The sequence below is a fragment of the Nakaseomyces glabratus genome, chromosome L (genome assembly GCF_010111755.1).
Source record: "Nakaseomyces glabratus chromosome L, complete sequence".
Lineage (NCBI taxonomy): Eukaryota > Fungi > Ascomycota > Saccharomycetes > Saccharomycetales > Saccharomycetaceae > Nakaseomyces > Nakaseomyces glabratus.
The window spans coordinates 245,916-273,703 of NC_088962.1; the positions used below are offsets into that span (position 1 = coordinate 245,916).

Genomic DNA, 27,788 nt, shown 5'->3' on the forward strand with positions numbered 1-27,788 from the left:
TGAATCAGAATAATAATAAAAATATAAATTCTGTCTTTCGATAAGAGCTTATAGTTGTGTCTAAGTTCTTATAGCGGCACAAAAAAACGTACAAAGACAAGAGTGTAGTGTTGTGTCTTCGTGCGTGCTGTTAGTTTATAGCAAGTTTGAAAAGAATTTTTCTATTGTACGTAGGACCACAATATGAAAAACGACTTGTATAAGCAGCGGGTTTTGTATTGCTAAGTGTCTAAACCGATTCTTCAAAAATACAAGAGAGTGAGAACAGCGGATTCGTGTAGATCCTTTTTTGTGTCCTTTCTTTGACTTGTAAAGAAGTAAAAAGATGTAAGCAGGTATTACTACTTATCTTTATTAGCAATAGCAAAAAGAATTTAAAAAAGTTGGTTCTAAGACTATCCCGGAAACTATCTGGCAACAGATATGATTCTTTTGAAATGTTAGGAGTAGTCTCGATAATGTCCTATTGTAAGTTAAAAACCTTAAGAAGAGAAGTAAAGGCTCAAACAGAAAGACGGTATAATATTGTAGTAGCGGAGATGTCTAATCTAGCCTTCCTTTCCTTCACAGTTCCTAGTATGTTCAAAGCTAAGTTGAAAAGCAGCTATTGGAGTAGTGCGTCTATTATCTCTTGCACTATATTCAAAGAGAATTCTTCAAAAGTAAACTGATCTCTAAAACGTTTATCCGGTTAGGAATGTTAGTAGAGAAAATAGAAAAGTTATTATTTCTCCTAGTATTAAACTAAGCTTTCTGAGCGTAAGAGTCCTACAGTAGAAAGAACTATCAAAGATTGCTATTACTTTTGTCTCTGAGTTATCTTTATTGAAAGTTTGTTGAAGGAAACCTCCTTGTTACAGAATTAGAATCACAAGAAAATTTTCTCTGCCACCTCTTCCCTTTCCTCTTCCCCCTTCCTACCTCCATTCGTCACCTTGCACAGTTCGCCACTCAGACTCAAAAGAAGAAACCGGGAGGACAAGACAAGACAAAAGCCGGGTCGATTCTCTAGCAAAAATGGCTCTGTGAGTGGTCTCTCTTCCCACTCTACATGGGTATGCCCTAAGGTTCCTCCTCCTGCTATCCTTTCGCTCCAAAGAGCTCACCCAGAGCTCACCCAGAGCTTTCAGAGCTTTCAGAGTCCCTCCTTTCCTCATTCGCTAAGAAAAGTGCGTGCTCTACATCTTATCGTACGTCCCCTCCTTCCCTTTCTCTTTCTCTTTCTCTTCTTTTTCGCTCATTTTTTTTCTGCTGTATGATGCAGAGCTAATCATTCACCAACTTTCACAGCACGGAATAACACCTGTGCGCAGCGATCGGAGCCACTGCAAAGTCTCTCTGAATTATAACAGCTCTACTGCCTCCCTGCCTAGCTCCTTCCTTCCTCCTGCTAAGCTCTTCCTCCACTAGCTTCAAGCCCTCTGCCTAGACAATCCCCCCCTCTCTTACTAAAGACTCTCCCACTACACAGAATCTTCAACGAATACACCTAATGGACAAATATCAACAAATATCGCTCGCCTCCATAATCTTCTCTATAGAACAGCTGTGACAGCACTAAGAATCCTTGTTCTACTATCTTTCTGGCTCTATCCTTGCTCTACTATCTCTTTGGCTCTCTTCTTGTTCTTTGCTCTATGTTCTACAATCTTTGTTTTACTGTCATCTCTTGGTTTTGCTTTTGCCCTTCTATCACTGCCCTATCTTTCCTCGCTCCACAAGAACAGGCAAGAGAAGGATCCATGTCCTTAAAAGAGGCTTTTTTTTTGAGTAGCTCATGAGAGTATGCAGGCGGGATATCCTGCGTCTATGTAACGAACCATATATGTCACGTACTACTGTTAGTTCGCACTATTTAAGTTTGCTCTTTTCTACCTTCCACGGCTGGAAATTTCATGACACTAATGCGAACACGCAGAACCTATGGGGGCAGAAAGTAATGCGTATACGTTATTGGTCTTCTATATCTATAGTAAAAACTATCTTAAAAGTTTTCTTGCCCCAGAGATCATTAGTTGTTGGGATAAACGGAGCGTGCTGGAAAGAAATTAGGCGTATTATGTTTTACACATGTCTATGTAATCTGCCGAGGTGGGCATTTACTATACTATAAAATTATGAAGACAAAAAAAAATGAATAAAGAAAAGAAAAGTATTTTGTAATTTTTCCTTCTATAAAATTACATTTGGTTAGTATGCACTTCTGGGTCGTAATTCACTTTTACCATGGGTCTGTACACTGGTTCCCACATCTGTGATTTCACCCATTCTAGACATTGGTCGAAGTCTCTTGGTACAGTGACTTTCTCACCGGGACTGCCTGGCACTTCTTCGTCTTCGATACGGGCAGTGCCTTCCTTTAACGATTGTAGAATAACCGCAGTAGCTAGCTTAGCGGAAGTGTTTGTAATGTCTTCCAATGGTGGTAGCAAACCAGGCCTAGAGTCACCTGGTTTCAATGGAGATAGGGCCGCAAGTTGGTCTACTGCCGCGGAAATCATAGTGTCTGTGATAGCTGTGGCACGGGAAAGAACAGCACCTAGACCAATACCTGGGAATGAGAAACAGTTGTTATTCTCGGAGATACGGTAGCCATTCACTGGAGCAAATGGAGAACCTGTTGCAACCAAGGCATCATTATTGGTCCACTCCATTAGATCAGATGGAACAGCCTCGTGTAATCTAGTTGGATTGGATAGTGGGAAAATGATTGGTCTTGGGTTGTATTTATACATCTCTTGGACGATCTCCTTGGTAAAAGCACCTGCCTGTGTGGAACAACCTACCAAGCACGTTGGTTTCATCTTAGAAACAACGTTGAATAACTTGGTAGTATCAATATCATCCCAATCTTCGTCTGGTTTGGCATATCTGTGTTGAGCTACCGTTGAGTTCTCCTCCATAGATTCTAGGATTAAACCACGTCTGTCCATCAAATAAATGTTACTCCGAGCTTCTTCTGGAGTTAGTCCATGTGTAACCATGTGATTTGTTATTTGGTCAGCAATACCAAGACCAGCAGACCCTGCTCCAAAAACTAACACCTTTGTATCCTTTAATTCTCTGTCTGTATGCTTTAGTGCAGCAAGCAATGAAGCAGTGACAACTGCACCAGTACCTTGAATGTCATCGTTGAAGCATGGCAAATCATAACGGTACTTATCCAGGATTCGTCTGGCGTTCTTAACACCGAAATCTTCGAAATGTAAAACGGCACTTGGATATAGTTTTTTGACCGCTTGGATAAAGCTATCTATGAAGTCATCATATTGCTTACCCCTTATCCTTGAGAATTTGTTACCCATATACAATTCATCTCTTGCTAATTTCTTGTTGTTAGTACCCACATCCAAGCAAACCGGTAGGACTCTTCCTGGATGGATACCACCACATAAAGTCATTAGGGCTAATTTTGAAATCGCAATACGAACACCACCAACACCTTGGTCACCGATACCTAAGATACCTTCTGAATCAGATACAACGATGTAGTCAACATCTTTGGCCTCTCCGTAAACTGCCAATCTCTTCTCCACAGAGTTTGGTTCTGTGATATCGAGGAATACACCTTCTGGTTTTCTGAATCTGTGGGAATAAGATGCAATAGCATCACCCTCCGTTGGGGTATATATGATGGGAACCAACTCTCTAATGTGTTTTCTCACCAATGCAAAATACAAGACTTTATTCTGCACTCTCAAAGAAGTCATGAAGTCATTCTTGGCTAACGGTGTCTTTAAGTAACAAAGTTGCTTGTAGGCACGCTCAAGTTGTTCATCAAGTGTATTCACTTGTGGAGGAAGCAAGGCCTCTAAGTTAAAGGCCTCTCTTTCCTCCTGAGTGAAGGCAGAACCTTTGTTGAAAAGTGGAGAATTAAGTAATTGAAAGGATTCCAACGGACATTCGATTACACCTTCCACTGTTAATCTCGTTGACTTAGGCGTACCTTTCTCTTGCAACTTCCTCTTTTTCTGCTTCAAGTATTCCTTGGCAGCTTCACCTACAGGAGTTTTGTGTGGTGAGGATGTATCCGCGTGTGGTGGGTATAGTGTGTTCTCCCTGGTAGTGGTAGCATATCCACGTTGTAACTCCAGTAAGGAACACAGGCTATTTATGCGCTGGCATGACCTTATCGATGGCTTCCTGAACAAAAACATGGCAGGCTTGGTAAACACTTGTGGGCCTTTCTTTATAGCGATGGAAGGATTTTCTATAATTCTCAGTCCACGTATAACTATTAACCTCAATTGATCAAGTGTTTAATTTCAAAGACCTAATCGATAGAAATTATGTGAATACAATTAGTGAGAATTGTAACTCAGTGTCTTGTATATGAATACGCTAAGAGAGTATATAAATATGGCAATACTACAAATCCAAGAAAGACCTTCCTATCGCTAGGCGATGAGGATGGAATTTGGCTGATTGATAACAAATTGAACTTCTAAAGATCATCTCGAAGGTGATGGCCCAGAGACAGCTTGAAAAAAAAAAAGTTGAAAAAAATTAATGAACCCATCGATGTAATTTAATTAAAATGACTCAAACCGGACCTGACATCCTTTTCTTGGAGTTCATCTCTAGCAGAATGACAATCTGCATTCAACACGATTAGAACAGCTTTCGGATGCCTAGTTGTGGCCATGAAGTGACCGTGAGGTGACCGTGAGGTGAAGATCGGATATACTCTTGGTTTACATATGTAGTGAGCAATATTGCTCGGATATATGGGAGTAAGAAAGACTATTTTACACTTTGGTGTGACTAAAGGTATCACGCCGAACTGGTATAGGAGATGACCACGCAGAGTCAATTGCATTACTGTACAACTCAAAGGGATTAGTCAACTTTGAGCTGGTAACGCAGGGTGGATCGTCCACCAAATATCAAAAGGGGAATTTGTAGTAATCATTTAACTGTAGTTAACCATCACAGTAAAGATGTCTATTTAACACTCTGTATTTGGCATGAGTATGCTGTTTCCTTAATGTTAGACTGGGCATCGGGTGTCTTGACGTGTTGTACTACTCTTGATCATGTGACTTATTTTATAAGAATAGTGAAAATTGAAAGCTTCAGCAATTGGATCAAATAGAAATGTTAGTAGTTTGAAGATACTGAATAAATCTACTGTAAGAGTATCAACTTTCAACTTGAAACACTTCCCTGTACATAGAGCATCCCGTACTTCTATACTGGGATTTTTATACTCTTAGAAGCACAAGGGGATTTGGTAGAGGAGACTAATTCGAGATTATGGACGTTCCTATCGATGAGATTGTTAAAAACCTGCTGAAGTTTGTGGTGAGAGGCTTTTATGGGGGGTCTTATGTGCTCGTTCTAGATGCAATCATATACCATTCAGTGCTAGTTGAAGAGGATTTGAAACAGTTGTTGAGTATCAATAAGACAGAGCTTGGACCTCTGATTGCAAGGCTGCGGTCGGACAGGCTAGTCTCCACACATAAGCAAAGGGAATATCCTCCTAATTCCAAGAGTGTAGAGAGATGTTACTACTACATCAAGTATCCACATGCAGTGGACTCCATCAAGTGGAAAGTTCATCAGTTAGTGCAAAGGATGAAGGAGGACCTCGATAAAAACTCTGAACCCAATGGATACATGTGCCCTATATGTTTGACTAAATATACACAACTGGAAGCCATTCAGTTGTTGAACTATGAAAGAACAGAATTTTTATGTTCTTTATGTGACGAGCCATTGATTGAAGACGACTCTGGTAAGAAGAACAAAGAGAAACAGGACAAACTAAATAGGCTGATGGACCAAATTCAACCGATTATTGATTACTTGAAAAAGATTGACGATTCTAGAATAGAAGAAAACACATTTGAACTAGCACTGGCGAGATTGATCCCACCTCAGAATCAACTTAACGCAGCATACACATTCAACCCCAAGAAGGGTTCTACCATGTTCAAGCCAGGTGAAACCACTTTGGATGCAAACTCTATTATGGGTAACTCACTTGGTAATGACAGTAGTAGGCGTGCAGGTGCTAACTCACAAGCTACTCTTCATGTTAATATCACTACTGCAAATGATGAAATTGTACAAAGACAATTACAAGAACGTCAAGCAGAAGAGAAGAGAAAGCAAAATGCTGTTCCTGAATGGCATCAACAGAGTACCATTGGTAAGACAGCACTAGGTAGATTAGACTCCGATGAAGAATTTGATCCCCAGACTACTCAGCAGGCATTACAATCTACCATGGGTGGCGGTTCAGATGTTGTAGATGAAGAATCTACATATGGCTACAACAATAATCTAACAGCAAACCAAAGAGAGGAGAAGGAAAATGAAAGAACATTGAACGAATACTACGCTGCTTTAGCTAGAAAGCAGGCAAAGGCTAAAAAAGAAGAAGAGGAAGAGGAAGAGGAAGAAATGGAGGATGTTAATGATGATAACGTGGACGGGAATGATGATGATGAAGATGGTTTCGAAGATGTGGTAACAGGCAACAACGGCACAACTCAGAATCAATCTGAAGATAGCGAGGATAACGAAGACATCGCGGCCTTTGAAGATGAATTCGAAGATGTAATGGATGAATCGGACGAGAAAAAGATCTCTAACGGCGAAGATAAAAACAAGGATGATGATATGGATATAGAGTTTGAAGATGTTTAAGGTAATATTAGTAGTCTGAATAAGCACTGCCTAACATGCTATAGTTACGGGTGTTAATATTACACTGTAAACCCTATGCATTGCATTATTAAAAAGCAAATATATGATATTTAACTCACTAATCTTGAATATACTTTATAGTGGATTATGACAGCTTTCATAATTATCATAATTCGCATTTCATGTATTTCCAATTGGACGGTGATCCTAAATCCGATGGAATTTTTCCACCTCTGAAATAGATTTTATGCGACTCGCGATGAAAGAAATTGCTTACTTCTACGAATGTTTCTTAGAGAGTGAAAAAATAAACCTATTAAAATTCCGATGGGAACCTTACTGCCCATTGTTTTAGAGTCATCAATGCATGAATAGTAATTTGATTAACTGATATTTCTCCAGCTTGCTCAATTAGATTATATAAATACTCTGTTGATAGTTCTCGCTTTCTATTTGTATCAATTTTATTTGTCATTGGCTATTTCATTGGTTGGAAAAGGTCAACAATAAAATAGAGAGAGTTGGGATCTTGAGCTAACATTTACGAGTTATAACAAAGTACACTAAAGATAAGATGTCAAAGGACTCTAAGAAAGTGGATCCAACCAAATCATTTGTTGCTGGTGCTCTGGCAGGTGCTGTTGAAGCTTCTATAACATATCCATTTGAATTTGCGAAGACGAGGCTGCAACTGATTGATAAATCTTCTAAGGCATCGAGAAACCCATTGGTGCTTATATATAATACAGCGAAGACACAAGGTGTCGGTGCAATTTATGTGGGTTGTCCCGCCTTCATTGTTGGTAACACAGCGAAGGCAGCTACAAGATTCCTTGGTTATGATACGATCAGGAATTTATTAAAGGATAAGAAGACTGGAGAATTGAGTGGTCCCAGAGGTGTTCTTGCTGGTCTCGGGGCTGGACTACTAGAAAGTGTTGTAGCAGTAACTCCCTTTGAAGCAATCAAAACAGTTTTGATTGATGATAAACAGTCGGTACGACCAAAATATCAGAACAATGGGCGTAGTATGGCTCGTAATTATATATCACTTGTAAAAGATGAAGGTTTTCGAGGTCTTTATGGTGGTGTGCTACCCGTTTCGATGAGACAAGCAGCTAATCAAGCTGTTAGATTGGGTTGTTATAATAAAATCAAGGTGTTAGTTCAGGATTATACTGGTGCACCTAAGGATAAACCTTTGACATCTGGATTGACATTTATTGTAGGTGCCTTCAGTGGTGTGGTAACAGTTTATGCCACCATGCCTATCGATACTGTAAAAACACGTATGCAAAGTTTGACTGCAAGCAAATACTCATCAACTCTAAATTGTTTCACTACGATCTATAAGGAGGAAGGTTTAAAGACGTTTTGGAAAGGAGCAACCCCAAGATTAGGAAGATTAATTTTGAGTGGAGGTATCGTATTTACTATTTATGAAAATGTATTGCTTTATTTGAGCTAGTGGCAGCAATGACATTAAATATAAGACACTTTTTTAATTATTAATTTTATAGAGGTAGTTGCAATATTTACTGCGTGGCTAGACTTATTAATTGACAGCCTTTAATCATACCCCAAATAAAAACAGAGAAATAAAAAGTTATGAAAATTGCTATTGCCCTAAAAAAATACTAAAAACGACCCAAAATTATGTATAATGCTAAACTTGCTGTTCCTCCTGTGAAAGATACTTTCTTTCCATCTTTTTCACCTTGACGTAATCGTATATACTCTTTATTGCGATGAATATACCTAATAACGCCGCAAATATTGTAATAAATGACCAAGACTGCTTCTTTTCTTCAAGACCATGGCTGAGAGATGATTCAAAATTATCCATTTCAGTTCCATCTTCGGGTATTTGTAAATCGTTATAATCATTTGGATTCTCGATTTTTATACGATCTGCTGTCTTGTCTTTACCAACTTTAACATCAACATTCCGGGGCCTCATAGAGTATGCATAGCCAATAAATGTTAGTCCTAAACCAAATCTGGAGCCTTGTTTAGCAGCATGTGATGTATGTAGTAGGTATGTCACCAAAAACCCTACGAATTGGAAACTGGTACTCACAATAATATTCCAAAATAGGTTTGCGATATTACCAACTGGTAAGCCCTCAATACAGATTTCATCGTAATACATATCAGTGCTGCTCAAGTCCATTCCGTAGTAAGATGGTGACATATCTGCAGCCGCTTCATCATATGTTGGAGGATTATCTTGTTGAGTATGTTCGTTTGCTCCGTCTCTATCAGGTTTGGCACTTAGGTTGGAAAATACACCATCGAAACCAACACCTCTCGAATTAGATCCATTGGCGTTATTCCGCCTTTTGAAAAACCTATCTAATATGTTGAAGTGACGCCCAATGTTATCTATATGTCTGGCAGCTCTTCCAAAATCCGTAGGTAGCAATCTGTCCGAACTACTAACACCAGGGTCTTCCTCTTCATTATTCGTTGTTCCTTGAGTCTCCTCACCGTTTGTGTTGTTTGCCATTTCTATCTCCACCCTATGCGTATTCGATTCCGGGGTATCAGAAGTTATTTCAATCTGGGGAACAGTTGTGTTATTATGTCTATCTTCTTCACTCATATTATAAATCTTATAATGATCAAATGTGTTGAATTCTTGTTGAGCACAAAAATATGCTGTCTTTCTTTGCCGAATTGTATCCTTCTTAATACCTTGCCAAAATAAAAGCTGTTCGCTATCTCTATAAAAAGTGCAAGTTTAATTATTAGGAGAAAGTTAAGCTGGTATCAAAAGAAAAATAATGAAATATCAAAGGATATCGAGTGAAGGAGCTTTCGTATTAGTCTTGAAGGAAAACTTAACAAATCAGATATTCTTGGAATCAGAAACTGTACAAGTGTTAGAGGGCACTTTATTATTTGCTTCTTTCGCCCCGCGATATATAAAAACTGGGTCTTCAAACAGCTTATGATGATATATTCAATATCCACTATTTTAGAATGTAATCCTGTGCAGATTATATTGTTTAAACGCAATAGTGCTTAGATGCTCTTCAAAAGCAGTGCTTAAACCTTCGTTATCCTGGGCAAATCTATTACCTGTCCCAGCCACCTTTCCTTTTCGCTCAGTGCGGGAGAGTTTCTTGACTTTCAGGTCGTTTGGCGAGCTTCCGTTTAATTTTTGATTTACGTCGGATGGGCTTCCCACCTTAATAATAAAGTATCAATGCATTACTCATCATTCTGAATATAAGTACAGACACCGGCTTAGTATTGCGCTCAAGGTGTCGCCTTTATATTTTTCAAAGACATGTTTAGGAAGGGCCAAGTGAATATACGATGTAATTGAAAATGTATATGTTCTTAGTATTACAAAAAAATGGTGCAGACACTATCTTGCCTGTCCTGTCCATTCTAAAGTTATGTATATATGTCTGCTATTTATTACAATTGGGTCTTTTCCTGACCATCTGTATTGTCTGTATCAGGTTTTTCGGTGGTCTCATTGTGAGTCTGATTATCATCATATTGATTTCCGCTTTCTTCACTACCCATTCTAGTAGCTTCTGTCTCTTCATTATCCTTTCCAGCAACTTCTGTCTCTTTATTATCCTTTCCAGCAACTTCTGTCTCTTCATTATCCTTTCCAGCTACTTCCGTATCAGCATTATCATTTTCGTTGGAAGTATTTATGTTTTCAGATTCTAGCCTATTATCATTAGATGAGCCTTCTTTGTTTTCCTCCTCAGGAGATTTCATCCCTGATTCTATGGATTGCGGTACTTCGTCGGATGGAGATTTGGCTTCCTTTTGTGTTGTATTAACTTCAAGTGGTGGGGTACCGTTTACTTGTTCTGATTCACCAACCTTTTTTATGTCAGTGGAATCAACTGGTGGTTTCTCGCCATCAAGTTTTTCATCGATATGTGAGTTTAATTCCTGTTCACTAACGACTTGTTTCTCACCACTTTCTGCCTCCACAACTTTGTCCATTGTTTCTTTATCTTCAATCTTCTCAGAATTTTCGGTTGCCGTCTCAGGCTCTTCTTTTTTCTCTTCAGTTTGACTTTCTACAATTGGAGTAATAGCATCGATATCTTGTTCTCTCTTGTCCTCGGGGACTTCACTTGCTGCTTGGATAGTTTGTGAAGGGTTTGATATATTTTGCATTGATGGTGCAGCTTCAGCAGAAATGTTATCATCCTCCTTTTTAATTGGGACATCAGTGTTAGTGCTGTCACCTCCGAAATGCTGGCCATGTTGTTCTACTGCCAGTGGAGCTGCAGTCTTTTGGGGGAGTTTAATGGATACTAACATTGACTTTCCAGGAATATGATCAACAACATAACATGGAGGCATGACTGGTTCAGGTGGTGGCCCCCTCGATTGATATTCAACAGACGTTTCTAAGTTATATGAGAAGACAGATGGGCCTAAATCAACACCTCCAGGAAGTATGGTACTTGGTATAGGAGTTCTAAAGGTTCTTGGAATATCAGCAATATCAGGTAATGTAGCCTCACCACCCACTGATGAGTTGTTTGCTGCACTTGCGTTTGCATTAGTAGAAGACATCGACATACCACCAATATTTGTATTACCACGTCTACTAAATCTACCCTGTCTTCTTTTACGTCTGGTATCCCTATCTTTGTCTTTATCTAGTCTTTCCAGCTCAGCGGGGGAAATTTGAAGTATGTTGGGCGTAAAAACTTTACAATCTGCAGGAGGTCTATATACGTCATCAACTGTGACCACGGGTAGTATTCTACTTCTAATATCATCATCCTCTACAATACCTCCATCAAATCCGTAGCCCAGCATTATCAATGATTTATGGTACATATGAACCTGCTCTCTAATGCTATGAGCAATTGCGGAGACAAATTCACCAGGTAGCTCTAATTCGCGACACATACATTCGGCAAACTCCTCTGGGGAATTGTCAGGGTTGGAAAGATCCCATTCGAACTGGTCAATCAATTGGGTTTGTCCTACAACAATGTCAAGTTTAATTGTAATTCTCATGTCGTCTCCACCAATTCTTGACAAATGTTCTTCAATAAATGGATTAGGTTGATATTCCTGAACTTGCTCTTTTATGGACTGTGAAATCATATCAATGGCGTGTCTTTTGATCGAAGTGTCAAATTGATAGTCGGCTACCATATCCTCCACAAACTCGTTTATGTCAACAACAGATTCATTCCGATTCCATAGTAATGTGTCTCTCAAGAAGAATTTATCCCTCTCCAAGTCAAATTCTAATCTAACAGGGACGAGATTTTCTGCGTCCTCACTCATTGCCTGTTTGTATAGTTTTATTTTATCGGGTGAATAGAAGTTTCTACCAGCAATTGGATGAAATGGTACAACTTTTGTAGTGGTATTTGTGATTCCATTGCCATAACCCGAGTAACCGTTACCCCATATACTTGCTGTTGGTATGTTTTGAGAGGTATTCGTTATAGATTTCATTCTGGTGGTCTTCAAATCCTGATAGTATTTTAAGGTATGCCACAATTTGCTTACATATTCTTTGTTACTAAAACCGTAAATACTGAAAGGATCATACCCATTAACTTCTCTGTGTTGGGCACTAACATTAGCTTTATCCCTTTGAGTAATTTGCTCATAGAGCAGGATATCAGTAGTAGGGTTTCTTGAGGACCAGTATGATGGATTAGGTAGTTTAGTTTCTGGGGGATCATAATTAATGGTTTGGAAGCTTGGTAGTTCGTACTTCCTCATATCAATTTGTGGGGGTGGAATATTCTGCGGGAGGGCCATGGGAGGTATTTGGTTGGTTATTCCTGGAGATTCTGGAACATAATTTGCAGCTGTTGTCATCTTCTGGTTCACCACCCTTGAACCTTGTTTATTCGCTGTCATTTTTGTCTGACTTTTTGATCCTGTATTCTGTTGGTCCTGCTGTTCCAACAAGTTCTTTACATGTTGTTCAGCTGCTGTTATCGCGGCAACCACAGCTGGATTATTTTTTGCTATTGCTTGCTGTTTCAAAGTCTGTAATACTTGTTGCTGAGAAGCCAGTGGTAATTGAGCTATTTGTGGAGGAAGCGTTGGCGGTACTCCCCCTGTGTTTGGATTTACAGAGCCCGTTGACGAATTAGGTGGGGAATTATGAAATGCGGTGGGTGTAGAGTTACTTTGTTGAAAAGCATGATTTTGTTGAATTTCCTGCACTGCCGGTGAGGGGGCATTTGATGCTGGTTTCCGTTGAGTTGAAATTTTATTGGCCGCTGACACCTGTTCCTGCGGTGTTGATGCTTGACTGTTCTGAGCTTGTTGTTGTTGCATTCTCGCATACAACAGCTGTTGATGTCTGTTCTGTATCATTTGCAATTGCTGTGGAGTCAGATTTTGAAGGTATTGTTGTGGTATTTGAGACAGTTTAAAAGATGGTGTTCCTATATTCCTGAATATCGTCTGCATTATTGACGCGCTTTGTGGATTAGGCTTCTTGTTAGGTTTCCCTGTATTGCTTGTTTGCGTGCCATTGTTCGGGTCGTTATTCATAACATTGTCGGCGGCCTGATTATTCATGATTCCCAGATTTCTATATTTTCCGTTATGTTAGATTTGCAAATATCAATTTTGTATTACTATTTCATAAAAAATTCAAATCATACAATGTTTCGCTCCAGTTTACTTTATCTATAGCTTGCAGAATATAAATAGAGTTACCGTGAACTTGCTCAGTTATGTTTCAAATATTATTAACACCGGAGGAGAATTTTGGTCCTTCAAATAGGTAAAGTTAACTCCGTTGTATATTCTTCAAGTTTGCCAAAAATCACTGCTTTACTCAATCCAGTGCGTTAAAAAGGATTATATATCACAATTTGAAAATGCTTAAATGTATATTAATAATGTGAAGCTGGAACTTTTATGCAATCCACTTTTCAACAAACAACCTATACTCCCTTTGAACTTGGTTGATGCGTAGGGTTCACTTTGTGTGTGTCTAGGGATTGTCTGTACATATAACGTATTTCACAAAGCCTTATTGTTGTTTTGTTGATTTTTTGAAATTTCACTTCGCAAGCACCAAAAACTTGAGCATTCGCCTATCTTGCTCTTCGTCACGAATGCAGCTTGAAATCATGAAGTATTAAAAGGTAAACCAGTAAGATAAGGCCAGTCTGACCAATACATTCTATCCGCCTATAATTCCAATAGTTGAAGCTGTATCTGGAGTCCCTTAAGTTTGAAGTATGGTTTACCAGGCAGTGTATATTACTGATGCGGAGAATAAGCTGGTGTTTCAGCATTTGCTGAATGCCAAGGCTCCTGAGTTCAGCAAGATGTGGGTGAAGTTGTCAGCTATGCATCCTCAATTGGTGGCACCACGTAATTACCAGGACAACATATATACAATTGAGAGGGATTCTGGTGGAGGAAGTGTTTCAAGCACTTCAGAGGAGGTAATTGGGTCGTATGGTACAGATAATACTATTTACAAGTACAAGTCACAGCTGGCGGGGTCCGCGCTGACCTATTGGTGCTTGCATTCTAATGACAGCAATGTGTATTACATGGAGCCACTATTTGCCATGCAAGTATTTGAGACGAGACTGCATGAGTATTTTGACAAAGAGGAACTAACTATCACTAAGATCACCAACAATGCTGACCGAGTGTCGATTATCTGCAATTATATTCTGAATGGTGGATATTATAATGTAGCTGGCATGTATGATAGTAGGATTAAAGAGATTGTACCGGAGAGGTCTGATCTATCCAAACTCATAAGTAGTACTGCACACACGATACAAAGTGCTGTTAACAAGCAACGAAATACTCCCGGATTTGGTAATGGTATGGGTCAATCTATGGGTAGCAAGGTTTCACACATCGGAAGTACTTTGAAGGGAGATGACTCTGTTGCTCCATGGAGGAATGGCAAGAACATTCACAATGATCGGAATGAGCTCTATGCTGATGTGCGAGAAGTTATACAAGTGGTGTATCAAAAGAAATATTCCAGTAAGAAGAATGACAGTAGGCGCAAAATATTTGGAAGGCGAAGTGGTCACTTAGAATATGTACGTGGTAATATTAGTGGTAGTGTTGATATGAGGTGTTTTTTAACTGGGAACCCATTGGTAGAGATAGCGTTAAAGCAAGGTGGCCTAGACATTGGTATACCTGGTTTTCACGATTGTGTTGACAAGACAAGTTTGTTGAAGCAAGAAAAGATATCAAAGTTGTCATTTATTCCGCCAGATGGTAGGTTTACGCTAATGCAGTATAACATCAATCTCGATCAGGGGAAGAGACACTCGGTAGGCTTAGTCCATGCGGATATAGAGGACCATCTAGGTACTTTGGGAGACGAATTTGAGGTCACACTAAATATCTCTAGTTCTACAAGTGTGAAACATATAGAAGACATGGAAGTGATGTTATACTTTGGGCTATCTCACGGCAACCGGAAGAAAGACACGCATCTATCATCGGATGAGGAAGAGTTTTCTGTCGAGCAATTCAGAATTAAACCATTGCAAATCACGCATGGTCGATTAGAGAACATGTCTTCAGGAGTACATAAAAGAAGTAAGTGGGTGTTTGACAAGGAAGTGTCTACAGGTACCATGCCCGTACTTCGAGGTTGTGTTGAGAGACAGCGCAGCGATGAAGATGTCAAGGACAGCAAGGGAAGCGACAGCACCGCTCAGAGAATGTTGGTGTTGCAAAGTATTAACATCAGTTACAAGCATACAGGCTCGAGCAATGGCTTGCAAATCGAATCTATCAACGTCGACACCTCTGCTGATCTGCAACGAAACTTATTCAAAGGTGTCAAATACCACACAATCGCCAAAGACTACCAAGTAAGAGTATAAGGTCTTGTGCCAAGTATATAGTTTAAGAAGAGCATTTATTTAGACATTTGCAAGTGTGATCTTCCATATTGTTTTTTTTTGTTTCAACTTCTATATAATCAGTTATTATTTGGGCGTGCTAATAGGCACATATCCCAAGTTCTGATATGTGTATTACTTTTGAGACGTCCTCTCGGGTCCAGATAATTTAACCCCGGAGACCTACAATTACCAGTCATGTGACTCCCAACATTCAACTTTTTGCAAAGCCATTCATCCGTTCTGCCACAGACAAATGGGGTTAGAAGAATTATCCCCGACACACACAGACACGCGCAACTGTGGCCGTTTGCGACGGATATGGAGTCTGTCTCGTGGAGAAGGGAAGAAAGGTCCTGTGCCTATAGTTTCTGAGACCACAGCAGGTAAGCTTAAAGTTGTGTTGAGTTTTTGAATGGTTTGGTGGTGTCTTTCTGTATGTTGCACCTACATCTGTTCTGCGTTTACTACGTTAGGAGGGAATGACAGCGGCTAAATTACCTTATTTGGGTACCCCCCATAACTTTAACGAGAGTAGAGAGAGTCACAAACACATACAAACACACACACACACATACACCCATGTCCACAATCTGCATATATCTATCTAATCTCTACGGAGTTTACTCTGGGCTGGGTGGGTTGTGATGACATACAAAGAAACACCCACACACACCATACTTTTCACAAGAATCCCCCTCTGAGTTTCTGTGCTTCTGGGGTCGCTAGCTTCTCTACGCAGTTCAATGCCTTGAAAACGCTGCAGGACTGTTTCTAGACGGGGACCCCAAAATTAAAAGGAACCCTTAAAGCTGTGTGTCTCTCTAGCTGTATTTTTGTGGGGTAAAAAGCGGGAAAACGGAGTTAGATCTGCGGTTCTGTGTGTGTCTCTGAGTGTCTCTCTGAGTGTCTTCTCTTAGTGTCTTCTCTGAGTATCTTCTCTGAGTGTCTGTGTATCACAAGTCATCGTGTGCTTCGACTGGAAGGTGGAGTTAATCTCGGGAGCCGAGGCTGTCTAGTCCGGACCTTCTTTTTTAACCGCCCTTGGGGTATTTCTCTCTGCCTTTTTCTAAGGGGAATCGTTGGCGGGGTCGGTGGGGAAGGGGACGAGAGCGAGGGGAAGAGCTGGCGCAGGGGTCTGGGGGAGGGAAAAAGTATATAAACCTGGAGCTTTCTTAATTTCCTTCCACCTGGACAACTCTAAATGCATTTCTCTTACACTTCAGGTTGGAAATACAAAGTAAGTAGCGGAAATTTTCTATTATACAAAGAGGGAAAAAAAGGAAAGGAAAATGGGGAAAGATTTGAGTTTTAATGGCCGTGTAGTGGTCATTACTGGTGCCGGTGGTGGGCTAGGTAAAGTATACGCGCTCGAGTATGCGAAGCGCGGTGCTAAAGTGGTTGTCAATGACCTGGGAGGTACGCTGGGTGGCAGTGGCCATGATAGCAAGGCCGCTGATGTTGTTGTGGATGAGATTGTGAAGAGTGGTGGTACCGCAGTGGCCAACTACGATTCTGTGAATGACAATGGCGAGCAGATTGTGGAGACCGCTATCAAGGCGTTTGGTAGAATTGACATCTTGATCAACAATGCTGGTATCCTTAGAGATGTGTCATTTGCCAAAATGACGGAGAAGGAGTTCTCAGCTGTGCTAGACGTTCACTTGACTGGTGCTTACAGGCTGACCAAGGCGGCTTGGCCATACATGCGTCAACAGAAGTTCGGTAGAATCATTAACACTGCATCTCCTGCAGGCTTGTTCGGTAATTTCGGGCAAGCCAATTACTCAGCTGCAAAATTGGGTCTGGTCGGTTTCGCTGAGACCTTGGCCAAGGAAGGTTACAAGTACAATATTAACGTCAACTCTATTGCACCTTTGGCAAGATCGAGAATGACTGAAAATGTGCTTCCACCACATATCCTAAAACAATTGGGACCTGAGAAGATTGCTCCATTGGTGTTGTTCTTAACTCACGAGTCTACGAAAGTTACCAACTCTATCTTTGAACTAGCAGCTGGTTTCTACGGTCAGATCAGGTGGGAAAGATCCGCTGGTCAGATCTTTAATCCAAATCCTGAGACTTACACTCCAGAGGCTATCCTGAACAAATGGACCGACATAACAGATTTCAAGGACAAGCCCTTCAACAAAGTACAACACCCAATCATGCTTTCTGATTACAATGATCTGATTACCAAGGCCAAGAAATTACCAGAAAATAACGACCAAGGAAGCATCAAGATAACTTCATTGAAGGATAAAGTTGTCATAATCACTGGTGCTGGTGGAGGTTTGGGTAAATCACACGCGTTATGGTTTGCTAAATATGGTGCTAGAGTTGTTGTGAATGATATCAAGGATCCAAATACAGTCGTCAATGAGATAAACTCTAAATATGGCGAAGGAAGAGCCATCCCAGATACTCATAATGTCGTTACTGAGGCTAATCAGGTCATTGAAACAGCAATGAAGGCTTATGGAAGAGTAGATGTCTTGGTCAATAACGCTGGTATCTTGCGTGATAGATCATTCTTGAAAATGACGGATCAGGAATGGTTTGCAGTTGTGCAAGTTCATTTGTACTCAACATTCCTGCTTTCAAAAGCAGTTTGGCCCATCTTCTTGAAGCAAAAAGGTGGCCATATCATCAACACTACATCCACTTCTGGTATTTACGGTAACTTCGGACAAGCAAACTATGCTGCCGCCAAGGCGGCAATTCTAGGTTTCTCAAGAACCATTGCTGTAGAAGGTGCCAAGAGAGGTATTAGAGTTAACATAATTGCTCCTCATGCTGAGACTGCTATGACTAAGACAATTTTTAGCGAAAAGGAACTAGCTAACCATTTTGATGCTTCACAAGTGTCTCCTTTAGTTGTTTTACTAGCAAGTGATGAATTACAGAGGACTAACAAAAAGGGAGTCAACGGCCAGTTGTTTGAAGTTGGTGGTGGTTGGGTCGGCCAGACTAGATGGCAGAGAGCTGCTGGTTACGTCTGTCTGGAGGACAATGTCACTCCTGAAGCTCTCAAGGAGAACTGGAAACAAGTAGTGAACTTCTCCGGTCACACAACTAACCCAGCTTCTACTGAACAGTCCTCTATGGGTATTTTACAAGCTGTTCAAAAAGCCCAAGCTGCAGCTGCAACCGCTAAAGATGTGTTTGAGTACAACCATAAGGATGTTATTCTCTACAACATCGGTCTTGGTGCTACTAGTAAGGAATTGAAGTACACTTACGAAAATGACTCTAATTTCCAAGTTCTACCTACATTTGCAGTTATGCCTGTCTTTAATTCTCCTCCTCTGGCTATGGATACCCTTGTTGACAACTTTAACTACGCTATGTTATTGCACGGTGAGCAATACTTCAAGATCGGCCAAAATCCTATTCCAGTGAAAGGTGCATTGAAAACTGAGGTCAAACCACTTCAAGTTATTGACAAAGGTGGGAAGGCTGCTGTTATTGTGGCCGGTTATAAGAGTGTTGATGCTAAAACCAATAAGTTGGTGTCATATAACGAAAGTACTTTCTTTGTTCGTGGCGCCCATGTACCACCTAACAAAAAGAAGTACAATGAACCTCGTGCTCCATTTGCCGTCCAAAGTTTCCAGGCACCTACTGACAGAGCCCCTGACTACGAAGTGGAAGTCCAAACTCATAAAGACCAAGCTGCCATTTACAGACTTTCTGGCGATTTCAATCCGTTACATATTGACCCAGCACTGGCTAAGCAAGTTGGTTTCCCATCTCCAATCATCCATGGCTTGTGTACATTGGGTGTTTCTTCAAAGGCTGTTTTGGAAAAGTTCGGTCCATATGAAGAATTAAAAGTTAGGTTTACCAACGCTGTTTTCCCAGGTGATACTCTGAAAGTTAGAGCTTGGAAGCAACCCAACAATGTTGTTATCTTCCAGACTGTAGATTTGAACACTAAAAAGATTGTTCTAGATAATGCTGCTGTCAAACTAGTGGGACCCGTCGCCAAACTTTAGTACTTAATTGGCAATTGTTACTGAAAGTGATATTGTTGCAGCTAGCTTTTTATTACATATGTACATTTCGTTTATATTCTGATATGATTTTATGATAATATTCTATTACATTTACGTACTTACTTCATTATTGCTCTATATTTTACATCCTTGGCATACTCAATTTTATAAGACAAGTATGTCAGAAGATCTGCTTGGTCATTTTATCAAAAATACAAATTAAATTCATTCAAATTTGTTTATTAATTAATATTACAAAGAGGTTTTAGGAACTTAAGATTATAAAAATTGACAGATGATGTAAGTATCACTTCAAGCAAAAATATTAATCCAAAGTTTGACGACTTCTTCTTGACTTTGGGCTGTATCGATACATCTTAACTCTAACATGTTGAGACCTTCTGATAGTCTAATATCAAACTCTTCTCTTTCACCCACAAGTCCGCTAAGATCTGGCTTAACTTCTGATTGTAAATGCATTAAATTTCTCTCATTTATTATCATCTTTCTTGATTTGACTAGCATTCTGTTTAAAACTAAACTAATTTTAATTCCTGATTTGGTGGTATCAGCAGCGATTGTAACTTGTGTATGTATAGGTTGAAGAGACAGCGAGTACATATTTTCATTTTGGCTCATTTGATTGCCTTTAAATATGTATTGGAACCAATCAGGGTTTGTAGACGGTTTTGAACCAGGTAGTGGATCCACGGCTTGTTTGAAGCTCCTGAGTGTCGAGAATATTTCTATCTGCTTTATGATTTCAAAAGGTTTCTTTGCCATTGTATACTGGTTTGATATCACATCTTTTTGCAATGACTTTATGATATTATATTTAGGAACTTTGGCTTCAGCGTCATCTTCCTCATCTTCATTGTTATTGGACTCATTGCGGTCGTTCATAGGTCCCAATAAAAAGTCTTCTGACATAATTGATCTATTGTAGCCATTACCGAGTCCTTCTAAATTGTCAGTCTCGCCCATATCGTCATTATCTAATAAATTGAGACTGTTGGTGTTCGAACTAGGTTCATTAATCATATGTTCATAACCAACAGGATCGAGCTCCAAGTTAAGTTCACCACGTTCTGTAGCATCTTGCAGTTCTGCAAAAAGTTTATTGTTTATGAGGTAGTTAAAATAATGCAAAATTCTTGTTGCATCTTGGTAAATCAGTGTGTTCACATCATTGTAAACCCGAGCATTCAAAAAAACCAACTGAACATCTGTTATAAAGTCATACAATTGCTTGTATTTTCCGATTGTAATGTTGGTGGCTATAACATCCAATGAAATAGGATTTTGAATTATTTCATAGTACTCTGGCAAATCATCTTTATTAACCATTTCTCTGAAAGGTCCACATATCTTCATCTTACTATCAACACCTTTAGTAGGTCTATTAAATGCTTCTTCTATATCTTTATCAGTACAATCTAGCAACAGATCAAGGTATTTTGTTGCTCTCTTTTTCAATGAATCGTTTAATAAATAATTTCTATTCATATTCTTGGTCTTCAAAACTTCGGCCTCAATCAGATTAACAACCTGCTCAGAGTTTTTCACAATTAGGGTATCTTCCTCATTATATGATACACAATTCTTAGCGATCAACTCTACATCGAGCAAAAACGCCAAGTTTCCATCATTAGTTTCGTAATCTCTGGATTTGATTTCATTTATTGATATTGGTTTCTCTATCTTATAGTAATATTGAGGGTGAAACTTCCGGCTGGGTAATTTTATGAAGTCCTTCACTAAGTTCTTATGTGTTTCGATCAATGTGTCAAGCATGTAGCTTATGTAGTTATTAATCTTTGGTATATTCCACTCCTCCACAAACAGCTCATTCTCTGGATCTAAAGGAGATTCATAATCAACCCGTGGTAAAGATGCTTGAGTCCGAGGATGCTTACCTGGTGTGTATTTGGTATCAGTTTCGTGTTCTTCTTCTTCCTCGATCTTTCTTTTCTTAAATACCATCGTTTTAATAACAAATTTCTCCTTAACTAGGTTGTAGTAGCACTCCCAATAAAGTAATTAGTTACCTGCTTTATGCCAATGCCTTTATGTTAGCTGAACTGAAGACTAATGAAGCTGACTTGTAGAAAGCTTATTGGGGGTGCTTTTATTATGCAATTCGACCTGTATTCAACGCTAGCTGGTGTTAGGCCGATCGTCACATGTTATGAATATATGGATATTGGCTGTATGTAGTTTATATTTTATGTGATAAACGGGCCACTGTGTAGTTATATAGATATGTTACAAAATGCATGGATTCATTTGTGATTATGCTTAATATATTATCCTTTCTGTAGGTTCCGGTATTTGTGACGACAAAGATTGACGCAAAAACTGTGGGCCATTCTGCAACTAGTTTTGAACATGCTGCCTGTCAAGTGATGTCAGATTTCTACCATGATTAGAAGAAATTGTCCCTAGAATCCTATAGATTAACCACAAGATCTCCTGTAGGTCTTACTTCCAGTTCAGATTGCAATTGGTCAAATAGTACACTGTGTGCACTCCGAAGTTGTGTGACGGTGTATCTGGATGCTGAGTTAGCGTCAAGTGGGGTGTAAACTGCCGCTGTTGATTTGGCATCTATTTGGCTAGACCGCTGTGCTTCTTGCTCGCTTATATTTCCTTCAGAAGTATCGTTATTTGCAGTGCTTACATCCCTGCCGTGAGTCACTATTCCACTGTTGCTGATCATCGAAATGTCAATCAGCTTATCGTTCGTGTCACTTACTATATCCCGAAGTTGCTGTTCTCTAGCCATGAGTTTGTTCTCTTCCTCTCGTTTCAGCCTCTGTAGATCACTGTACTCTTCGAAATTGCCAGCTCCTTCACCACCATACCCTCTCTGATTCGACGCTATAAGGGGCTCTTCCTCCGGTTCCCGCTCTTTGCAACAACTCAGCAAAATACCCATCTTCTTAGCAAATCACTTAAATAAAAGTTTTTAGATTGTATGCGATCAACACTGTATACTATCTGCTTTCCCTACCAACAATTCTTATAGTTGCCCTCCATTAGACGTCTTTTCTATGATTTTTTGGATTTTCTGTCCTTGAAATTGTCAAAAACCGCAAAAGTCGAGGGAAGTTGAACAATAAAAGCTCTTGGAAGACTATAAAGAAAATATCAATCTTTAGAACAGCTAATAAAAAGTTGCAGGTATTCTCTACGGTTGGTTAGAGTTACGGAAGAGTGTATTGATAGAAACGATGATTAGAAGCGGTTACTCTGCTGTCGCTGGGAGACGGTTCTTGCATACCACCAAGGTGAATCAGGATTTCTTTTCCTGGTTTGCCAAGAAGAAACAGGAGACAAAAGTTAAGGCTAAGCCTGTTCAAGAGGTTATGGAAGCTGTGGAGCAAGGTAAAGTTGACTCCTTGGAGGAAACCACCAGTGCGAAAGTGAAGTTGGAGCTAATACCTGACAATTTCATTGGTATAACTAAACTGGAGCTGAAGAAACAAAGAGAGAAGGAGTTGTTCGAAACTATTGAGATTAATAAATGGCTTTCCGATGATAAAGTTAAGTCTTTGGAATCTTTGAATCGAATCATAGCCGAGGCGAGCAAGAACGCTGGTATTGACTCCGCCGAGGGAGCATTCACTGATATACAATCAAGGTTTGCTTTTGCGAAGAGCCTCCAGATCAAAACTGGTTATATTATACCTGATTATGAATTGACGATATTAAAGTCGCCTTCAGATATCCAAAGATATTTCATCGATAATATTTTCTCTGGAAAGTTGGCAAGATACAAGTCTTCAGAACCAGATGCCATTCATCTGACTCAAGATACTTATTCCGCACCCAATGTGAGAGTTGTAGACAATTCTGTACCAGTTAGAGAACGTAAACAGAAGCTAAAGACGCTGTTGAAAACGGTTAGAGATCTCGAAGAAGAACAAACAAGAAGAGTATTGGAAGAAGCAAGGAACAGTTGAGGATGGAAAACATTTGTAAATACTGTTTGCATTAGCCGCTTTTAGTCATGAGATTTCTCCAAAACATAAGACTTTCCAGTCCTGTTGCCATGTATATATTAATCATTTTTATCTCAAGTACATATCATAATTTAAAATATTAACTTTTGACATATTCTACAATACTTTATCTTAAATTTTATGAATTTTATGTTTTGTCAGTGATGCAGCAACTTGAAAATGAAATATTGATATTGAAAGAATAAATAATAGAAAACATTTGAAATTGGATTATTACTTTTCTAATAAATATTAGTAGATAGCACAAATGTGTAAAATAAGCTAATGCTTCCACTATGCAACGAGTTATTAGCCACCGTTACTGAATTCCCAGATAACAGTGATGTTAAACTAAGCTTTACACCGAACCAACCGGGCATTGACTCGAGATATTACACCGATGCAGACAAGGAGATTATTTGTTTCAAGAAAACATATCTACTTATTTTCAAAGAAGCACACGATTACTTCAGCTCAATTGATAGTGGTATGTAGTCAAGTTTTGTCAATGGTCAGTTTCATTATAAATGAATTTATTTTACTAACCAGAATTGAAAAGCTATTAGTCAATATATTGTTAACAATGACACTTACTTAGCAACTGTTGGGTTGCTTTTAACCACTCCCGAGAATAAGACCATCATTAATCTACATTATAAATGCTTACTCGAGCTTTGTGCTGATGATACTAAGGCACTACAACGAGAAGTTGTGTACTTGCAGAGACTTCTCAGTTGTACAAATAATCGTATTAACAAATCGTCATCATTGTGGTTACTGTATAAGAAGCTCTACATCCAATTCAATAAAACCATTACTTTCAATGTGAATACAACGCTAATCAAATCTGCAGAGAATCACTTTTCTAATTATTACGCATGGAATTTTGCAAGATGGTACTATATTAATACCACGATAGAAGAACGATCAAGCCTACTAACCAGGACAAGGTATTTTTGTAATACCCATTTCAAGGACTCTGCAGCTTGGTCTGCGTTTATGTTTATGTTATTACCAATTGATGATTCACATGAAAAATTCCTAGCTGAAAACTGCTTAACTGATAGTCTAGATCATAAGAGTCAGCCGCTGGAGCAAGAATTTGTGGAGAAGGAGGTCAGGAGTGTCATCAACCGTATAGATATATTGCAATGCCCTGAATGGTCCCCCTTTGCACTAGTGTTGGCAGCAACAAAGCATATGCGCGGCTGTCCTCTACATGACATATTTGTGAAATGGAAACAGGAAATTAATCAGTATGAGGCTCAGAACGATACAATAAAGTTCTTTCATAGGCAACCCATGTTCGACAAGAATGATACAAACATACTTAGTAGACAATTGTTCATGCATATAGCTTACAAAAAGACTTTGCTAGATAAACTCCTTATGTTTAACGAGGTGGTCATATGATATTAACTTCCAATGGTCAAACTACTACAACAAGTGACCAACTTAAATTCTTTAATAAGCTATTAACTTCTTAATAATTATTATTAGTAATGCATTTAATATCTAGTGTGTATATGCTGCGATATAAGGAGACTCCATGCCTCTCAGAATATATATAAGCTCAGTAAGCTCTCAGGCAGAAGAAACAGTAGTAGCTTCACTTACTGCTGATTTACTTATTGTCTCAGCTTTTGATCTTTTAGCCGCTTCTTCGTCATATTTGGCTTCTTTTCTCTTCTTGCTCAATTTTTTTGTCGGCCTTTGTTCATCTTCACCAAAGACATCATCTGGAAGTTCATAAGACTTGAGATATCTGATAACCAATGAATAGACTTCCGGGTTTTGATATGATTCGTGGAAATTTCTACAAAGATTGAAAAATTCACCACAAGGAATGTGCATATCGATCTTTTCCTTCTTGTTTTCCACAGACACTCCTAAACCAACGTACATTGTTGTTATATGTACCTTTTTCTTACTCTTAACATCTTCATCATCCTTATTTTCATCAGTAACTTTTGTGAATTTTTCGAGTGCCTTTTCTGTAATGTGTGAACCGTGGTTGTTTAATATTGTCTTAGCATCTTGGTCATCTGTGTAACAATACGCTGCCTCAAAAGGTTTAAAAAAAGGGTGTGCTAGTTTAATGCCCGGAATCGTTTCCAATTTTAAAGTCAGTAATCTCAACTTACTTTCCACAAGACCGCTCCACTTCAAATGTTCTTCATCATCGCCTCTAGTAGCAGCTGTTATAGTTAAATAATATTTATACTGAAAGAAGAAATCATGTTTCGTGAAGAGGTCCGCCCACGTCTTTTTATATGCAAAAATATCATTAGTAACCTGGATACCCCTGTTCAGTTCTTTCAAGATAACGGCTTTCGTAGACTCTGTTATATTATGTGTAGCACACATTGATGGGTAAGCTGGTGTGATAACTGGCATACGATGAGATCTATCCTGCGCATAAATTTTTGGATTCCATACACGTACTTGCAAAGGACCATCTTCTATTGGCTTCAGGATAACAGGCTGCGGCCACTTCCATTCTGAAAGAATTTTGAAGAATCTGTTCAGTATCACGGCGCTACAAGCATTTGGATATAGTTGACATATTCTTGCGACGAGCATAGCCCATGCCACACCACCTGGGAAACCGAACACGTTAGCGTATATTGCTCTTCTTTGGGCCCATATTTTGATCGCCCTAAGGGCTATTCTGAAAACACTTGGTTTTGGGACCAGTTCTAATATTTCATCCGTAACTCTAGTACCGTTCAGTGCTCTCAAATCCTTCTCGTCCAAGTTTCTCAACAGTGCTTTGTCGTCCAAGGTCAAAGAAGGTTTTACTTGAGCGATATCCAGTTTCGCGCAGATTAAATCGATGGATATGCCGCTGAATTTCAGCTTGATGATCGGCACGAAGGCGTCCGGAACCGGGGCGATCTCGTCCAACTCCTCACGTTCTCGCAGCAGCGCGTCGAACACTGTGAAGAAGTCCTCTCTTGTGACATGTTTAGGCACCACGACCAATGTATCTATATCGCTGCCGGGACCATGCACACCGAGCCTGTAGGAACCGTAGGTGAAAATCTTCCCACCGGCGTCACGCGCCATACCATCGGACATATTCTTCTTCTTGGAGACCTCGTACACGAACTTCTCTGTCAACTCCTGCAGCGTTTTCAGCACTTTAACTCTGTTGGCGGTCTCTTGCTCGGACTCGAACGAGTTCTCTTTCTTCAACTCCTGGATCAGCTCATCGTTCAGCTTATTCTCTGCGGCAGTAGGCCCAGCAATGGACACAGGCCCGGTAATACCATACACCTTCTGATAATTCATCTATGTCTTTTAGGGCAAAATAGCTATAACTTCCCAGAATCACAAAACTGGGTTTTTCCAATTGGGAACTGTTTCTGCTATGCTAAGGAAGTGAATCAAAAGTAGTAATGGCAAATGCGTAACTTCCAACTAGATAGACTTCCTTCCCCACCCTTTGTAATTCTTATCTGGCCTCCAGTTGCCAATATAAGCCTTGAAACTTTAGTTTAGAGCAGTTGGTTCCACATAGTGTTGAATGCTAATGCTATTGCGATTGCGATTGCGATTGCGAATGCGAATACGAATGCGAATGCGAGCGCAATGGGCGAACCCCGGGAGACCCGCGCGATCACTTTTTCGTCTTTAGAGTCGGGAAGGAGAAATTGTTGTAGTGTACGAGACTTGTATACGTGATATAACGTTATATGTGATATGTGATATATACATATACACGGAAATGCATGTGATACACGTACGTATACATTGATATAGTAATCACGTATAACGGTAATTTACTCACAAATCATGTGCCAAGAACCAGGTATTTCGTGTAATATAACAGAAGAGAAACCACAAAAATAATTACCCGGACATAAAGAAGAAGAAGAGCGCGCGCGCCCGTTCTGTACGCCAAAAAGAGAGAGAAGCTCGTGGTGGAACCGATTCTCGATTCTCGATTCTCGATTTTAGGTTTTCTGATTTTCACACCGCAGGCATTTTTTACTAGGCTTGGTGGTAGAAACGTCACCAAAAGCCCTGGGGGTGGATGGAGGGAGGCACTGCAAGCCTTGGGTTTCCTGATCCCTTCACAAGCGTGTAATTGAAGTATAAGTTAGAGGCACTGAGACAGGAACGCATTCCTTTTTAAGCGCTGGTACTAGGTATCAAAAAAAGAGCTTTTACTCTCTGTGCTATACCATTAGAAGGGGGTATAATAATAAAAAACAGTCCAGTCCTTGGAAAATTCAGGATTTTCATTTAATACT

At 39.6% G+C, this 27,788-nt stretch overlaps 12 protein-coding genes across 12 annotated transcripts; 6 read left to right on the plus strand and 6 right to left on the minus strand.

The window, feature by feature from the left end:
- Positions 1 to 2,180: 2,180 nt before the first annotated feature.
- On the minus strand, positions 2,181 to 4,157 carry MAE1 (malate dehydrogenase (oxaloacetate-decarboxylating); the record flags this gene model as incomplete). Its single annotated transcript, XM_448858.1, has 1 exon — positions 2,181 to 4,157. One exon carries the CDS (start codon positions 4,155 to 4,157, stop codon positions 2,181 to 2,183), a length of 1,977 nt encoding a protein of 658 aa, XP_448858.1.
- Positions 4,158 to 5,256: 1,099 nt separating this feature from the next.
- Positions 5,257 to 6,657, plus strand: TFA1 (transcription factor TFIIE subunit TFA1; the record flags this gene model as incomplete). Its single annotated transcript, XM_448859.1, has 1 exon — positions 5,257 to 6,657. The coding sequence occupies one exon, from the start codon at positions 5,257 to 5,259 to the stop codon at positions 6,655 to 6,657; it is 1,401 nt and encodes a 466-aa protein (XP_448859.1).
- Positions 6,658 to 7,231: 574 nt separating this feature from the next.
- Positions 7,232 to 8,125, plus strand: CTP1 (Ctp1p; the record flags this gene model as incomplete). Its single annotated transcript, XM_448860.1, has 1 exon — positions 7,232 to 8,125. The coding sequence occupies one exon, from the start codon at positions 7,232 to 7,234 to the stop codon at positions 8,123 to 8,125; it is 894 nt and encodes a 297-aa protein (XP_448860.1).
- Positions 8,126 to 8,323: 198 nt separating this feature from the next.
- BSD2 (Bsd2p) lies at positions 8,324 to 9,262 on the minus strand (the record flags this gene model as incomplete). The annotated part of the gene is made up of 1 exon (XM_448861.1): positions 8,324 to 9,262. One exon carries the CDS (start codon positions 9,260 to 9,262, stop codon positions 8,324 to 8,326), a length of 939 nt encoding a protein of 312 aa, XP_448861.1.
- An 824-nt stretch (positions 9,263 to 10,086) lies between these two features.
- Positions 10,087 to 13,206, minus strand: SNF5 (Snf5p; the record flags this gene model as incomplete). Its single annotated transcript, XM_448862.2, has 1 exon — positions 10,087 to 13,206. The coding sequence occupies one exon, from the start codon at positions 13,204 to 13,206 to the stop codon at positions 10,087 to 10,089; it is 3,120 nt and encodes a 1,039-aa protein (XP_448862.2).
- Positions 13,207 to 13,877: 671 nt separating this feature from the next.
- APM3 (Apm3p) lies at positions 13,878 to 15,509 on the plus strand (the record flags this gene model as incomplete). Its single annotated transcript, XM_448863.1, has 1 exon — positions 13,878 to 15,509. One exon carries the CDS (start codon positions 13,878 to 13,880, stop codon positions 15,507 to 15,509), a length of 1,632 nt encoding a protein of 543 aa, XP_448863.1.
- A 1,310-nt stretch (positions 15,510 to 16,819) lies between these two features.
- FOX2 (bifunctional hydroxyacyl-CoA dehydrogenase/enoyl-CoA hydratase FOX2) lies at positions 16,820 to 19,525 on the plus strand (the record flags this gene model as incomplete). Its single annotated transcript, XM_448864.1, has 1 exon — positions 16,820 to 19,525. One exon carries the CDS (start codon positions 16,820 to 16,822, stop codon positions 19,523 to 19,525), a length of 2,706 nt encoding a protein of 901 aa, XP_448864.1.
- A 312-nt stretch (positions 19,526 to 19,837) lies between these two features.
- Positions 19,838 to 21,508, minus strand: RSC4 (Rsc4p; the record flags this gene model as incomplete). The annotated part of the gene is made up of 1 exon (XM_448865.1): positions 19,838 to 21,508. The coding sequence occupies one exon, from the start codon at positions 21,506 to 21,508 to the stop codon at positions 19,838 to 19,840; it is 1,671 nt and encodes a 556-aa protein (XP_448865.1).
- A 466-nt stretch (positions 21,509 to 21,974) lies between these two features.
- MEH1 (Meh1p) lies at positions 21,975 to 22,463 on the minus strand (the record flags this gene model as incomplete). The annotated part of the gene is made up of 1 exon (XM_448866.1): positions 21,975 to 22,463. The coding sequence occupies one exon, from the start codon at positions 22,461 to 22,463 to the stop codon at positions 21,975 to 21,977; it is 489 nt and encodes a 162-aa protein (XP_448866.1).
- A 295-nt stretch (positions 22,464 to 22,758) lies between these two features.
- Positions 22,759 to 23,490, plus strand: MRPL13 (mitochondrial 54S ribosomal protein mL50 MRPL13; the record flags this gene model as incomplete). The annotated part of the gene is made up of 1 exon (XM_448867.1): positions 22,759 to 23,490. One exon carries the CDS (start codon positions 22,759 to 22,761, stop codon positions 23,488 to 23,490), a length of 732 nt encoding a protein of 243 aa, XP_448867.1.
- Positions 23,491 to 23,814: 324 nt separating this feature from the next.
- ECM9 (Ecm9p) lies at positions 23,815 to 24,942 on the plus strand (the record flags this gene model as incomplete). Its single annotated transcript, XM_065626646.1, has 2 exons — positions 23,815 to 24,016; positions 24,089 to 24,942. 2 exons carry the CDS (start codon positions 23,815 to 23,817, stop codon positions 24,940 to 24,942), a joined length of 1,056 nt encoding a protein of 351 aa, XP_065482718.1.
- Positions 24,943 to 25,113: 171 nt separating this feature from the next.
- On the minus strand, positions 25,114 to 26,823 carry PAP1 (polynucleotide adenylyltransferase PAP1; the record flags this gene model as incomplete). Its single annotated transcript, XM_448869.1, has 1 exon — positions 25,114 to 26,823. One exon carries the CDS (start codon positions 26,821 to 26,823, stop codon positions 25,114 to 25,116), a length of 1,710 nt encoding a protein of 569 aa, XP_448869.1.
- Positions 26,824 to 27,788: the final 965 nt, after the last annotated feature.